We start from the raw sequence: 16,551 nt of genomic DNA, 5'->3' as shown, positions 1-16,551 counted from the left end.
TAGACCCATCTGAGTTATCTTTGAGCACCACAAGTATCTCACGCAAGCTGATCCTGAAGAAGATGCTCTTGCTATGCAGCTCTGTTTCCATACAGCTCAAGTTGAATGACACAGGAATTGACAGTATGTAAGTTTCTGTGGTTGAGAAAGCAGACGGACACTGCTTCTCATATGCTGGACATTTCATAAGAATTATGGAGTTCTCCACTTCCTTGAAAAATTGGAAATGCAATAAATGAATATGTTAGTGTGGTTTAGTATTGACTGAAGGTTAAACCTGCAATCATTTATGTCCCATTAAGGGTTTTCAGTTCCTTGATGGTAAAACAAATAGCACTTAAATTTCTCTTCTTGCTTTTATACTCACAGATGGATCTGTCTAGAGAATATTATGTTACTCTGGTTAATTTTGCTGTATGCATTTTCAAGGTATATTTAGAGATACTGCTCCTAATAGTAGGTTTGTGATGAATTCCTCCTACTCCTGTAACTATCTAATTTCTAAAAATAAGGAGATTTTAGTTAAAAAAAAATAGAAAGAAAGGAAAAAAGGCTTTTTAAGTATGCCTGAAAGTAGGAACTCAGCCATGTTCTGATATGGTCCATCTCTACTGAGCACACCAGCTTTCTCTAGTCAGAGGTTACAAAACAGTTATAAGGCAAGGCTGCTATGAAAGGGGCCCAGGAAAGGTGCAGGCTCCAGGCAATAGCTCCTGGTCAGGACAAACTCTGCAACCCTAATGGCAATTAAGGGGCAACATGAGTGTGCTTACGTCAGTGGCTTTCTGCTCTTCCAGAGGCTTTTTCAAACTTTCCTTCACAGAGGCGCTGTGCGGAGTGCGAACAGTGGACAGTCAAGTTGCTTTGGGAGCAAGGCAGTGCCAGCACCAGGGATGCTGTGCTGCTTGTTTGTTGGTTTTTTTTTTGACATCTCAGGTGTCACTGCTTGATGTGGTTTAACATCAAAAAAGTAAAAATCTTGAATAAATAAATAGACATAATGCACAATGCAGTTTGCACTTCTGCCACATGTATTCCACCTGGCGAACAGTGTCATCTCACCACTGACTTGGGTAATGAGGCTTATCACATCGTCTCTCTATAACTTTTTTTAAAATTCTCACATAATCTGCAGATAAATGGTGCTGATGTAGCAGGATCCATTTAACCTCCATTAAAAGTTCTAGAAGCAACACCTTATAAAAAGTTGGCAAAATTCATCTCACTGTATGTTTTTCTCAGTTTTATTTTTCATGTACTTGCTCCTCTATGTTAGTTTCCTGGTACTGGCTGGGAGGAAATGTCAGAACACTGCAAAAGAAGCTATTTGTACAGCATTTATCAGCCAACGGGAAGGAGGAAGCACCTGAACCCTCATGAGAACTTACACTTGTGAGCTCAGCAGCACGTACTTTAGAGGGATAATGAAGTACATTCACAGGCATAGGATTTGCATCCATTGGGAACAGACTCATGTATCCCTAGTTGTAATAGGGCTGGTTAGTTAAATTTTGTTGTTCTTGTTGTTTAGATTTTTGAAGTATTGCATTAATTTCCTTTGTAGAATTGAAAAGTCAATAAAAAAGCAAATTTGTGTTCACAGACACAATAGCAGTAAGCATGGGTGCAAAGCAAGGAAAATTGTGAAGCAAGAATGGGCTTTTGGTTGGAGTTAGAGCTTCCTGTTAGTAAATCTATCTCTGGGACCAGAGGATATATTTGTGCAGCAGTGTTTATACTGTAACAGATGAAACATGTAAAAGTTAGATGTTAATAAACCAACCCCCAAAGTAGCTAATGGACATTCTGGCCCTGGCCACAATAGTAGCTGCCGTAGCTGCCACAGAGACAGTACTGTTTCCTTGCCTATACTCTCTCTCAATTTTGCAGTTTAAAAAAAATGTTTTACAATAAATACTCCTGGGATTTCCATGAGATTGCTGAAAAACCTAAACTGCATTTAGTCTGTTTATAAAAAGTCCTGGGGCCCTGCTCTGCAGAGCAAAGGTCATGGAAACACATGTTTATGACTTCACAAACGCTCTATATTCCTTGAATGGAGAAGTTTATTTGATTTAATCAGCATCCACAGGGATCCTGTAATTACATAATAAGTAATTTATTATGGAAGTAAAAGTATTTTTCTAACTGTAGCCTATGTAGCATGGGTTTGTAGCTTTGGACTAATCTATGTAGTAAAAAGAGCTTTACAAAATCATCTGACTGGAGGAATGGTGTTCTGTGATGAGCGTGTACTTGCATGGCTGTTTAATCATCAGAAAGTGTTAAAACAACATGCACATTATCACCATGCTGAATGTGAGAACTGTTCACTGTTTGCGTGCCTTTGGCAAGTCGAAGTGCTCAGCATGAAAAACTGGAAAGCCGTCCTAGGTAACCTAATTGGTTGGAGGTGGATCCATGAGAGTGGGAGAACTCAAAGTTTGTCTTTTTGCTATATACACTGGAACGTGGCCTTTCAGCTACTTCAGGAAAGGAACATGGCCTTTCAACTACTTCACTTCACCTTGGATACCAAAGTACAAACAGATATATTTGTATACAAAATGTCAAACCTATAGTTGCTTAACTCTCAGAGTCTTTTCACTGAAATAATCATTGACTGGGACATGAGTGACACCACTGGGAAACAGAATAAGGCAGAGAACTGAGGTATCATTCATAAAAGTGTGCAGATCGGGAACTGAGAGATGTATTTTAATTGTATTACTTTTCCCTTGAGAACTTTTCTATTTTCTTCCTAATATTTTTATTTCTCTCTTGTCACTCTTCAGACTTTTAAGTCTTGTTCTTACATGGGTAAAGTTCCAACTCACTTAAGCTATAGTAAATGTGTGATTTGCAGTATAAGTGTGTGATATTCATACAGATATTTGTCCTCACAGTCTGCCTTGGAATATCTTATTTATTTTGAAGTGAATTTTTAAAGTAATTGCACATTTTAATGCCTGCTGTCTTTAGGAAATTGAAAGCACTAGCTGCAGAAACAAGACTCTCCTTCACACTGGTCCACAGGCTCGTGTATATTAGGAATGTTGTATTTTGTATCTTCTAAACTCTCTTTGGTTTGAGGTGTAAATACTGTTGAAGACCTCACTGTTGACTGGTCATATTAAACTGAAGGAACAGAATGCCAGAGCCAGTTCAGGTTTAGTATGACTGAGCCCAGAGAGAGGACTAGATTAGGAGCAGGTTAATCTGGTAATTACAGCTCAAGCAGAAGTGATCATTACTTTTGCCCTTTGTATGGCTTTCTCACTAAAACAGTTTTACTAGAAGTAAGAGCATAATGTATCATCAAAATTACTGTCAGCAGTCTCTGTACTTAGCTCATGTTGTGATAGGAGTTCAGATATAAACTGAAACAGTGAATGGATATAAAACTTGTTTGTGCTGAATGGCCCAAAATGCGACAACTGCCTGTTTGGGCTGCCTTCTCCTCTCCATTGTTCTGCATCAAGATCTAATAATTTGCATGTGAAGAGCTCTGGGAGTGAATGATGACAATAACAAAGTGATTAAATGTTACCTTACTTCCTTTATAGTGGATATAGTTAGTGAAATAGCTGGATATGTCCAAAACAAATGTACATTTCCTCTATCAGCCCTATTGTATTTAATACATATTTAATCAACTGTAAAATAGATACTCTTGAGAGTGTGTGAGCTTTTTCTGGGCAATCACAACATTGTTAATACTCCAAAGCAGAAAAGCAGGAGGAGAAAGTTGGCACTGAGCTTAGAGGTGAAACAAGGGAGCTGGTCCGAATTTTTTTACCCTTCGAGAATCTAATAACAAAATGGTACTGGAGAATTTCATTGAATTAAGCAGACTGAAAGCTCAGCCATTCCTGCTGCAATCTTATCTGTCAATGTGGGTTTTTTTGCTGCCAGAAGTTACTAACAAATATAAAATTGATATTCTTATGAAAAATATCAATAGTCTCTCAATTTTACATAGAAATACTGCTTGGCCAAAACATTACCTAATGTAAATTCAGATTAGTGCCAAAGAAGCTATGCTATATTACACAGAGTGAGAATCTGGCTCTAAACTACTGCATTCTAATATGTATATGTATGCCCCTTTGTGTCTGTAATGACTAACTTTTCCATAAATGGTTTCTCTAGGTGGGCCTCCTTCTAATCCTGGTGATTCTCATAGTGAGTTGATGATTTATTCTGCATCACTAAATAGCTCAGTTTGTCTTCTGGTCTCCAAGATACGATGGAGGCTTGATGGTGAAGGCCACTGCCAAACCCTAACAAACTGTTCAAGTATGAAGGACCTTTTCCCATTTCTTTCTTTTCCTTTTTCTGTTGTGCAGTTCTAAGCCACTTGTTTCATTTTCTAAATTTTTGTAGATTACTTAAGCTTTCGCTACTTCTCTCTCATGGACTTTTTGTCCTGTTCTTCTATATTTCACCAACCTCATCATTTCTGATTCTTTCCAAGTCTCTGCTTTATGTAGTTTTTTCTTTCTCATGAGCTGTCTGCCCATTTATCTCAGCCCTTGTTGCTCTGCCTCTGATCACTGAGAATAGGTTGAAAGATGGAGTTAGCTGTCGTGGTTTTATGACTTTTGTCATGGAATCGGGCCAAACCAGCCCGTAAGCTGTTGACATTAGCTGAGGAGCTTCAACCAGGAAGGTATTTTTGTTTATTGGATGGACCTTATACTCAAAGACATTGAGCCAGTGAGAAATTTGAGATTATATATCACAAGATGGACAGAATGCTCTGCCAACCAAATAAAATTTCGTGTAGAATTTGTGGCTTATTTTATGTATGTTAGAAGTACTGAAGTCTTTCTCAGCAATGACGTCCTTTTCTCTTGAAAGCCATCGATGCACAACTCTAGCTTTAGTACAACTTCCATAACTCTCTTGTTCTGTGGAGAACTTCCTTGTTGAAAATTATGATGGCTTCATTGTTAAATATTATATCTGCATTTTAAAATTTCAAAATCACTTTCTCTATCTTCCATTTTCTTTTTTTTTTTTAATCCTCCTCCTTTAGGCTGTAAGAGAAAAGTTAGAGCCAGACGATGCTTTGATGTATGAAGAAGACCTGGATGATGAAGACTGTGGTGAAGCAGAATTTGAGGAAACGATGAAATTAAAACTGCTGCGTAGAATTGCCTCCCTAGCATCCAGACTGAGAGAGTTTATTGGCAACATGATAATCACCACTGGAAAAGTTGTTGTTACAATTTTACTTGGTTCAGCAGGTTGGTGCTTTTGAAAAATTTCCTCTGGAGCCCATTGGATTATGCATTTAAGAAATGAGTTTTCAGCACTTCGGCGCCTGCGGGAATAACAATGGAAATTTTGAAGGGAAAAGAAACTGCTGCTGATTTTATTTAAATTAACTTTTTGGCAGACGTTGGAATATACTGAATTGCTTAATTTTTTTGTACGACTGTGTTGTCCTATCATTCCATATATGACTTTTACAGTTTTTATTCTAGCCAAATGATGATCAGTCGTATACTATAACTGACTATTACATAAATTTATAGATTCGGTACTGTCTATTCCATGTGTAAAAGTGGATGATCACATTGCCTTTAAAAAAATAGAAAAGATGAATAGGACAACCATGCAATTTATAACAAAGGAGATAAACAGACTTCACAGTGGCTTTTGATATGATTTTAATATTGGCTGGTAAGCATAGACTTCCTTAATAAATATAAAATTTTATATGACGTTTGATTTAGTAATATGTACTCAGTTACTGAGGGAATGGAAGTACAAGAAATTACTGAAGACTGTAACACATGAATTTAAAATTGGTTCCTGCAGTTGTAAGTTAGTATTTATCAGCCTATGCAGATGTTTGAACAGAGTTATCACATGAAGTCTAAGTGTACACCCACCATAGAAGTGCGGAATATGAAGTATGGAAAGTACAGAAAAAAGTTTGGTATTGGATGACAAGGACACGTAAGGTGTGACTCTTGATAGACTTCTAGTGGGACTGGGCAGCTTGTCTGTATTATTTCAAAACTGGAATTACTCAGCAGCCCAAGTTGCTGGGGACTGGGAGGTGTCCAGAGGAGAGTTAAAAAAAAGACCTAAGGTCCTGGAAGCCTATATTCCGAAGATATTCCAGAGAGAGACCAGAAGTTTAATAGCAGACATCTCATCCAGCAGAACTTACGAAGTGATCCAGTAGCTAAGTGGTAAACTTGGGAAATTTGAGACCAGAAATAAATTTTGAATTTTTCACAGCTGGAGTAATTGGTCATATATACAACTTATTTATAGATAAAGCATATTCTCCTTCTCCTAAGGTGATTAAATAAAGACAGAGTATCTCTTGGAAGAAAAGAAGCAGTCAGAGGCTCAAGACAGAAATTAGTGGGTGAAGTTTTATATCCTGCATTACAGAGGCAGTCAGAATAAATGATCCCTGTGGTCCTGCCACACGTTTAAATCTGTAAACCTATGGAGAAGCCAGCACTGGATCAGAGGCAAGCACTCTGTGATGTAAAAGGATGTAATATTGAAATTCAGGCAACATTTCCATAAATGAGGGTCCTTATGATATGTATATGTTGTCTAGCAGCATGTGGATGTGACCACTCTAGCTTTTGAGAATTTCTGCCATTAAAATCTAGAGTGAAGCCCCTTGTCTTCTGAGCCAATCTCTCTCCCATTCTGCCCTGCAAGAAGCCTGTTCTGTGAAAGGTGGAGATGTATATTTATTGCTACATGCACCAAGTTGTTTATTTTTTTTATTCATTCAAAATATCACGTTTTACCTGACAAGACTTCTCACCATTTATTGTACTTGAAATTCATTTTGAAATTCAATGGGGTAGTGCATCATCTATTTACTATCCTTGCAGCCACATTTCAGGCTTTCTCCATGTTTTGTGAAATATCTTTACAAATGTAAGAGAAGAGTGGTTGCTTCCCAGGTGGTAGGGTACACAATAAGTGAATCAAGCAAAAAAAAAAAAAAAGAGGATCCTTTTCCTCTGGTCTCCCAACTAATAGCAGTCCTAAGAGCTAACTGTAGGAGTTAGCATAAAGATAGATTAAGTTGTTAAATGCACATTTACTTTAACCAAATGATGTTATTTCCCACATTTTCCCAACTCTCCACATTTTTGTTTTTGCAGGTATGATGGTGCCATCCTTGACCTCAGCTGTATATTTCTTTGTATTTTTGGGCCTGTGCACATGGTGGTCCTGTTGCCAAGCATTTGATCCGCTGATATTCAGCTGTCTGTGTGTATTAATGGCTATATTCAGTGCAGGGCACTTGATTGGGCTTTATCTGTACCAGCTGCAGTTCTTCCAGGAGGTTGTTCCACCAAAAGACTTCTATGCCAGGTAAGAGAAATTCCTTTCTCATGTAATTGTGGCCATCTGATGCAATGCTCTGTTATCACATGCTGGAGCAGACAACCTTTGCTTTGACTGTTTCTGTGCATGAGTTTGGAAAAAATCTTGTTTGGACTTTGAATAGCAGAAGCACAATGGGCTGGATTGGTAGAGCAGTGGCAGCCCTGTCTAGGATGTTGAGTACGGGGAACTGGGGTCTGTTAAAAGGGGGAGGTGAATTTTGTTTTTATCAGTGATCCTCAGATGTGAGTGAGGATTTGGCTAAGCCAGGAGATAAAAGAAAACCAGCGTCAGCATTGATGCAAAGGAGTTGTATTCATGCACTTTTTTCTTCAAGGGAAAGATATGTTCTGAAGTCTAATGAAGTAGTCTTAACTGAGGCAAAATGCACAAGTGATCTGCTATCTTCGTGTGAAGAGTCTCAGGGTAGTTGTGGTACGTCGTCTGTTGTGCATAATACTAGGCTGGGAATATAAAAATTCTCTGTGGTCACAGAGAACGTTTCAATCTTATTTTCATATCAACAGACACATCATTTTTAGCTCAAAAAACAGTATTTCTAGTTACTGCTGCAGTAAATACTGAATAGATGTGACTTTGGTGCCCCTTTAATGTCTTGATGTGCTTTTATACTGTATGCTAAAAGAAGATGATTTAACAGATGTATTTTATGCTTTCTTGTTTTTCTTCTGCACTGTGGTTGCAAACTGTTTTCAGGGTGGGTTTTTTTTTAGTGCAATTATGTGCCATTTAGTGCCGTTCTTACATTAAACTTGATGTAAAACTTTTTTTTCTAAAAAGTTCATTGCTCCTTGTAACTGTTGTAAGCTGAATGGAAGGGATATCAGCTGTACTGATGTGAATCAATTAATAATTTGTATCTCAAAGTACCTCATTAAAAGCAGTAAAAAATGAGCTGCTTAGCCACAGAAGTTGGCGCTTTAATACTTATTTTGACGTTTTATTTGGTGCAGATTAATAGTTGTGTGTTCTGTGATGTTGGAACTGCTGATTGAGAAAGCTGATTTTGGAGGGCATGGGATTACCAGGAAAATCAGAAAAAGGTTTACTTCATTTAGGTTCTTTTGTGCCACCTAGAGGTCGATGTAGGAGTGTGAGTGATTTCTAGCTCTGACTTACTGAAATACTCTTCACTTCCCTACAACTTCTGTATTGCTTTCTCCATGTATTCATAAAATAAACAAAAAAAATCATCTATTTAGGTATGAGGATGTTGTCTCATGATGTTAAAATCGGCAAAAAAAATTTATTGTGATAAGGAAGTACGTTTCACAACATTTCTGTTACAATACAAGAAATGTTCTTCGGACACAAAAGTTGTAAAAGTCTATTTCATCATTTTAATATATTTATTATTAATTCTAATCAACTTGAATTTTTCATTTATTTTGTCTCAAGCTTAGTTCCCTCATTAATTTATTTTTTGTGAATAGCATAATTCCACAATTTATGTTTAAATTTCATTTAGTGCTCAGATACCACTTCAGCTCAATCACTAATTTTTGACATTAAAAATATGAATGAAAGCAAATTATCTTTATCTTGCTGAAGAAAGACAAAGCACCTTCAGAGTTTGGATTCAAAAAGTCATGTTATTGGGCTTTGGAACTTCTGTTCTTGCTAAGCTTTGTTTAAGCAAAAATCATGTCATCTCTTTTCAGACTTTCTGTTGAAATTATACTCTTTTGAACTCTTTTACATATATGATATGAAGAACTATCTTCTAAATGACATGGGAAATCATATCTGAAGATACAAAACACTGATAGCATCTTCAACAGAAGGTGCAGTAATTTTTCTCTCCTCACTCACTATTTTTCTGTGAATTTTCTTTGATATGCTTTTAGGGAGAACTGTTTGACTGATAAAGCTTTTAATGATAAAGCCACTGATAAAGCTTTTAATGACTGGAGTAGGACTGGCATATAAGCAGCAGCTAGAGTAGAAGAAAATGAGAGTAACGTATTGGTCTGGTACAGAAAAAATATTTTACAGTTTCTTATCCAGAAAAAAAATTGATGGCTTGATATTTTTTGTGCCATCTTGGTTTGAAACAGAGCTAAATATGCAGAGATCCTGTTAATACTAGCAGATGTCTTAAATGGGTAAATTATATGTTGAGAAAAGAATTTGATTCTCAGAATTTTGTCTACTGTTCTAAACCAGAATATTTTATTTATGTCTTCTTGCAAAAGGAGAAGATAAGACTGCTCTCATATTTTCTCAGTTGTATGAATTCTTCTTATTTAGTTGGAGAAAACTCACTGTATTCAGAAATGTAGAAGAGGTACATGTAGTTGCATTTGTTAACTTTTGAGCCATTACAGATAGAATGAAGTTGGGAAACATAAGGATGAAGGGCTATTATTTTTCTGGAAAGTTTTGAGGGCTCAACCCCCAGGTTAAGCTCTCCTAAGATGCAAGGGCACATGTAGGTATTTCTCCTCTCTTCAGAGCAAAAGGCTAACACTGGTATTTCTGCTTTCAGGATCTCAAGTTCACAAGAAATCAGCAAGCTGTTTTAGGTTTGCATGAAGATGTGTTGTCTCTAAATAATAATGCACTTATTATAATAATGCATTTAACAGCTTGCCACTCCGCTGACTGATTTCAGACTATGATAAAGTTAGACTGTACCCAGACAAGCTGGAAAATTCTCAAGTTATTATTTGTCATGTTATGTTTAAATTGTGCTTGAGCAGCTCTTTCCTTTTAAGAACACCTCAACTCAAAACTCAGCAACTGTAAGAAGTGAATGATCAGTGCTGCCAGAGGAAATTAATTTTGTTGAAAGGAATGGTCTGAAATAAACCCAGAGAAATATATTCCCTCTAGTCTGGTTTGGTGAACTTACATGTTTTGCCCTGAAACCTTATGAGATTCTGAAAGCAAAATACCATAACCTCCACCCTGCAGTAGGATATTATGATATCACGGCCCTGTGTATTTGTTGTATTGCTATTATCAAACATGGAGACATTGATCTTTTATGAAGTTTCAAAATTACTGTTGTGACTTTCTGGTTCTGCAGTGGAGGATATAGAAATGGCGTGAACACACACTTAAATGCCATTCGCTGTGCACTGGGTTGCTTAGATTGGAAAATATGTAGGATACTGAAAAAATGAAGTGTAGCTACTGTCTTAGGTACACTAGTTTAGAGCTTATGTGAAGCTTCCTCTAGTGTTGACAGCTTTTCTTCTGCAAACCAGCCCATGGTGGAGATGAGAATAGCAATGATTCTAAGCAGTGTTCTGACTGCCCAGGAAACAGACATCCAAAGCGGCTCAGGGGGACTGGTGCTAGTAAAGCAAGTCTGCCCTTCAGTTTGTAGTTATCTAGTTGCATAAGTCAGCACTGGTTAAATATTATCTGATCTCTGAAAAATAAAATAAGCACACTTCTTTCTCACCTTAATTTAAGATAGTTACCTTCTGTGTTGACTTGCTACTATCAATCACAGAATTGGTGATTTACAGAAATGGGAAAACAACAGTGAGAAGTATCGATTTAAAACAGAATTCTGAAAATATCGTACTTCTACCATAAAATTCTTTTCACCTGATTTAATAAAAACAAGTCAAATAGCTAAAATGACTTCAGAAATTATGTACACAGTGTCACAGCATGAAAAAAATACACAGTAATATGTGTCATTTTTCAGATTGCTGCCTCCTTTCTTCCTGTTGCAGTTTGTTTTGGCAGAAGGATGTAATTATGGCAATGATAAAGTCTTGCCAATGTGAAGAAATAGGATCAGTGCAGTGGTATGAAAGTTTATCTTGACTTACTCAAGTCATTCCTTCCAAGACTTTGCTTATACACATATTTGGTTAAAAATCCCGCAATCAGATTTAAGCTAAAACCTATGTGCTGTCTTAGAGTTTCAGATCTTGCATTGGTCTTACATGTAGGTCTTACATTGCTTGTAATTTTCAGGCAAGTAATGTTCAAAGTAGTTTAAGCAAAAATGGCTTGATCTATAGTAAGAAATCGCCCTCATGAATTAAGAAAACCTGGGAGTCCGGGGAATGCCAGCCACTTGACAGGGGTACATCATTTCACAGCTTCTTTAAGTTAATCTGGAATTAACAGCTATTTCCTTCCCTGCAGTCTGAGTAGGGAAGGCAAATCTTAGGCTGTCTTAAACAGGAAATATTCTTCTTAAAGGTGTGTATAAATCTCTACAAGGACAGGATTTTTAAATGGGTGTTATGATGAGTACTAACAAACTTACTTTCCTGATGAGGGAAGAGTGTTCCTACAGAAAGATATTCAGAATACCCAGGTCTTTTCTTTATATTTGTCTGAGATAAGCCCAGTCCAAAATTTTCCTCTTGAACTTCCAAAAAGCTATTATCTCCATTCATAATCTGTAGCCCAAAGGCCTTGGATATTCAGAGTATAAGACCTACGCACAGTTTCAGAACATTCCTGGTGCTGTCAGATATGAGCAGGATACCCAGCTGTAATTATGTTTCCAAAATTAGAGGATAGAGGTGCCAATAAAATTTCAGCTGGATAGAAGATATTGCAAAAGTAGAATGATAATGCTGATCGATTCCCTTGTTGGCAGTGTCTGTATCACTGCAGGGTAAGGCACTGATCTCTTGCTGCATTTGCAGCACAGTTGTTACTGAGATCTGGGCAACAGCATTTCCCCTGAGTTGCTTCCACTGTCAGCCCTTGCTGCAGACTATGTTTGTCACATGCTTCAAGTGTGGTTTCCCTGGGAGCAGCAGAATGTATGTACCCACATATGAATTTCTGTGACTTTTGGAGTTGGTCTCTGACTGGTTTTGAGGCAACATTTGGTAAGATAGAGTGTTTGAAGTTCATTTGTATATCCTATATTCATCTGTCCTTTGGCTGGGATGGCTTTTGTGCCTTCTGCCAGATTTTCTAGCCACTTACCACTGACATTACAACACTTGCTGCCAGAGCAGAGACCTCTGAGTACGTGCCATGCAAAGACGCTGCTTATGCCCTTGCTCTGTTTCCATCTTCCTCTGACAGCAAAAGCATAATCTACCCTTTCAGAACATGCTCCGAACCATGCTGTACTGGCCACCACTTTTGTCATTATGATTGGTTTGGCTTTGAGAGCCAGGATTTCCCTTACACAATTTAGGTGATTGATGTGATTATTAAGCAATGCTATATTATTCTTTCTCAGCTGAGCTTCATATTAGCTGTATAGTACATCACAGCTTAGGAGACTATTAGATTTATTAGACTACTTATACAGAAGACTTTAGTTTATGTCTTTTTTTTACTGCTTTATCTTCAGCTTCCTTATCTTTATTTTTTAAATTATTTTACAAAGTAAGTGAATGATTCTGTTAAAAGCTTAGAAACACAAGTTCAGGCTCCTGTTGACAAAAGACAGCAAGCATCATTGCTATTATTGTAATCACTTTCTAGACTAGGAGATAGCCCACTGTAAATGCTGCTATGAATTGCATGATTCTACAATGGATGTTTTGTCCCAGAACTTCATACACCACTCAAAGTGAATTTCTCAGTATTATGCTAGGAAACATTTCAGTACTATACAATGAACAATTTTCTGTCATCTGAACATTTGCTTCTTATTAACTGCCTACTATTTTATATGTGATTTCCAAAATGATTCAAAGACTGCCACAGTTGAGGCAGTCTTTCACACAAGCGTTAATTTCGTGTGATGGGTATATTCACGAGAGGCACTTGTGTCATCATTTCTCTCTACAGGGTCAGTACTTTTTCAAAAAAAAAAAAAAAACCCTCAGATTTTCATGTTTTTGAGAAGATCTTTTTTCTTTTTCTTTTTTTTTTTTTTTTTTTTTTGTCAGATCTCATTGAAGCTTACCAGATTTTATTAGGAAAAGGTCAGATATAAAAGCCCTTGTTCACAGGCAGCATGACAGCACATACTTTGTTTCTGAAAGCAATGGCAGTTAGCAATGAGTGGATAGTCAATACTGTTCAGTACAGTAAAGTAGAGCAATGCAGTGGGATTAAGATGAATGGAAATACTCAAAACAAGCCCACGAAATCTTTGGAGAAGAGAGCTGTGAAAGTTCGTGACAATTTCAGTTTGTAAGACCTATCTTATACATAAGATACAGTGTTTATCTTATCAAGTTAAATGTTACTCTTAGTCTCTTTTCATCAGAAGTTGCAAGATTTCTATCCCTTTGCTCATGGATTGTGCAAATTCTCTGTGAGGCTTGAAACTCTGAATGGCTTCCCTAGCTTCTGCCTCAACAAACAGGCCATACTGTTAGCGCTATCTGGAATAACCAAATCCAATAGGAAGAAGCACTGATGGAGTTCTCGGTCTGTTGTAGCAGGACAGACTTGGAGATGTTGCAGACGTGCTCTTGTGAGATTTCCAGATTTGTGTCAATCATGTGGACATTCAGAAGTTCATCCAAAATGAATCCACCTCTTTTAGAGCTCATACGGATGGATCCCCTGGGGATTCACTTATCAGCTGGTATGCAATAAATATATACTCTGCAATCACTTTATATCAGAGTTATATTTAAAATGGTTAGCTCAGATTTTGGTGGAAGACCAGTATTATTAGTGAGAATTTGTATCCCTTGCTGGTTTTCACTTGGTTATTAATAGCCATCTCTTTTCACTGCGTACTGCAGATCCTTAAAATCAGCAATTTCCTGTTTGTGCCAAATTTTTGTTTGAAATCATCATGTTTGAAATTATCTGGTAACAGCAATAGCTGAACTAGTAGGTAGGCAGCAGCAATTTCTCTGTCAGTCAGCACAGTGGCTCTCCATCCCCACCATAGCCACTGCTGTTCTCCATAATTTGGTGACTCCAAAGCCAGTCTCAGTAGAAGCAGGCATGTCTTTGTTCATGTTACTCAAGCATATTGAACTTTTTGGATTGCCTGGATGACACTGAGAGAAAAGGAGTTGTTTTGAGCCGCATATATGTAGGTCACTCTGAAAGCAATGCCTCATAGAAATTACAACAGATCCAATGAGCAGTCAGTCTGCTTGGTGGAACAAATTCTTAGCTACAAAACGCTGTTTTTCAACACAGTTACCACCATTAGCTATGCATTTTCACCAGTGATAAATTGGAGCTTGCATTCCACACTCATCAAAACCTGCACCAGCAGAGGTGACCCGCTGTCACTGTTGCCACCAATAAAATGAACCACCCACCACCTCACTGTGCTCACATCCACTGTTTGGTCTCCATAAATGTTCAGCAAGCATTGGTGAATGTTAACGGGTGCCATTTTTTCACATGAAGGAACTGAGGAATTCAATTCCACACCTTTGCTTCATACTCATTTCCATGTCGGGTACCATTTTGAAGGGAAGATACCATATTGAAGGGAAGGTTCAGTCACCAATATATTTACCTCTGACACCATGGGCCAAGTTAATAAAATAGAAGGCATTACTTTCAGAGCAGCCCTCATAAAGTGTATTACGTAGTTTATGTATATAAGTAAGAATATTTATTTTAAGTTTAAATAATTTTAAACAGTTAAAAAAAAGCAATAAAACTAGTGGGATATCTGACCTTAGTTTTTGTGAAACTGACACATCAGACTGGTTTGATGGCGTTGGCTGCAATTCTTAGCAAGTTCTCAGGGTGCTTATCAAATATTTTTTATGAAATTCTACTCTTCTGTAGCTTCATCTTTGACAATAGTTTCTCATAACTATGTGTACTGCCAAAAGCAATGATATGAATAAGGTGTGACTGTGAAGCGCGGGGTATTTCTCTTTTATAAGTCTGGTAAGATCTTTGAGTTAAATATCGGACTGCAACTCTATACATTCCATTTGAAAAATGTATTTATGTTGGATGAAAATGAAGTTGCAAATACACCCTGACACTGATGATTTCTTCGGCAATGTTGAAACCTATTCTCAAATTCCTTTATCCAAAGAAGGCAAGACTGTATTCTTCACTGTTCACAGGACTGTGTTCAGTCAGTGCATCAAAATGCTTAAAATTATTTGCCATAACATGAGTTGGCACTGCCCTGTGCCCTCCCCATGCCCTGGTTTCAGCTCAGGCAACATTAATAGCACTCTGATGGTTTGGCTGTTGCTGAGTGATGGGTGCATGCCTGGGGCCTGACAAGCTGCTCAGTAGGGCAAAGCAACTGCTAGGAGTGGCCACACCAAGAGCTGGGCTGGGTGCTTGTGCCCTGTGGACTGCACACTGTACATTCCTGATGTTGCTGGAGTTGTGCTACTGGCGACTGGTAACTGTCTTCCCCTTCACTAGAAAAGGGATGCAAATAAGAGACATGCTAACACCTTTTAAAGACAACAAGACTTGTAAACCAGGTGATGTAGTCTTAAAAACAACTGCCTTCTGCACACTGGAGAGACTGGTTTTCTTTTATCACACATGGTTTTCATTAGTGGGGAGAGGGGGGTCTTGGCATTCCCAACAACACATATACTGTACCTGGAAACTGAGCTTACACTGAGAACATAAAGCCAGTCACCATTGCATGACATAATGCTGGCAAGTTGCCACCTTATTGCTGTCTTCTGCCCTTATATAACTTTGCGTTAATGTAAGAGCATTTTGAGTTGTCCATTTCTTGATATTTGTTGGGATGTTGAGGTGAAAAGGATGGGAAGAGGTGTCAAAGATTTCATAAGTGTCCATGTACCATGACAAACTTGCCTGTTGGTTCTTTATTTGGCTGAAATGGGTATGCAGTCACTCATAACGGAGCCTTCCTGCTTTTGCATCCACTCCCATGACTTGCACCCATCACAGCTTGGCACCGAAAGAAGCTCTGCTCATTGTCAGCAAGAGCCAGATCATCCTCTATATGTAATGCATCGACTCATGATTTCCATACTCCCATTTGAGTACAGGCTCCCTGCCTGTCACAGGTTGCCCTGTGAGGACATGCAGGTGATGCCTGTGAAGAAGTGAGCCTTTAGTTGTCTTTTTTTTTTTGAAGCAACGCAGATCTGACTACTATGATCACTGAGCAAGAGCCTTAAAAGAAGGACAGAAGAATACCAGAGAGATCTGAACTCCCCTCGTATCAAATTTAGATTGTTACTGCTTTACAGCATTAGGAAGTATGGTTTATAGACAGCTGACTTCTCTTGGCATAACAAGCCTCTCCTTACTGTTGCTTGCCAGCCT

General features: G+C 37.9%; 1 protein-coding gene across 1 annotated transcript in view; it reads left to right on the top strand.

Moving 5' to 3' along the window:
* The window catches only part of PIEZO2 (piezo type mechanosensitive ion channel component 2), a 280,908-nt gene that overhangs the window by 158,932 nt on the left and 105,425 nt on the right, over positions 1-16,551 (top strand). Inside the window, exons 6-7 of the mRNA XM_065752657.1 lie at positions 5,042-5,252; positions 7,155-7,368. Of these exons, the coding sequence (XP_065608729.1) occupies positions 5,042-5,252; positions 7,155-7,368 (425 nt within the window). The remainder of the gene's footprint in view (positions 1-5,041; positions 5,253-7,154; positions 7,369-16,551) is intronic.

This window comes from Cyrtonyx montezumae, unplaced genomic scaffold (genome assembly GCF_038088225.1).
Source record: "Cyrtonyx montezumae isolate F1298 unplaced genomic scaffold, pur_monq_1.0 scaffold_8, whole genome shotgun sequence".
In the NCBI taxonomy this organism is placed as follows: Eukaryota; Metazoa; Chordata; class Aves; order Galliformes; family Odontophoridae; genus Cyrtonyx; species Cyrtonyx montezumae.
Note: the sequence above shows the minus strand (reverse complement) of the source record. Positions and strands in the feature narration are given on the sequence as shown.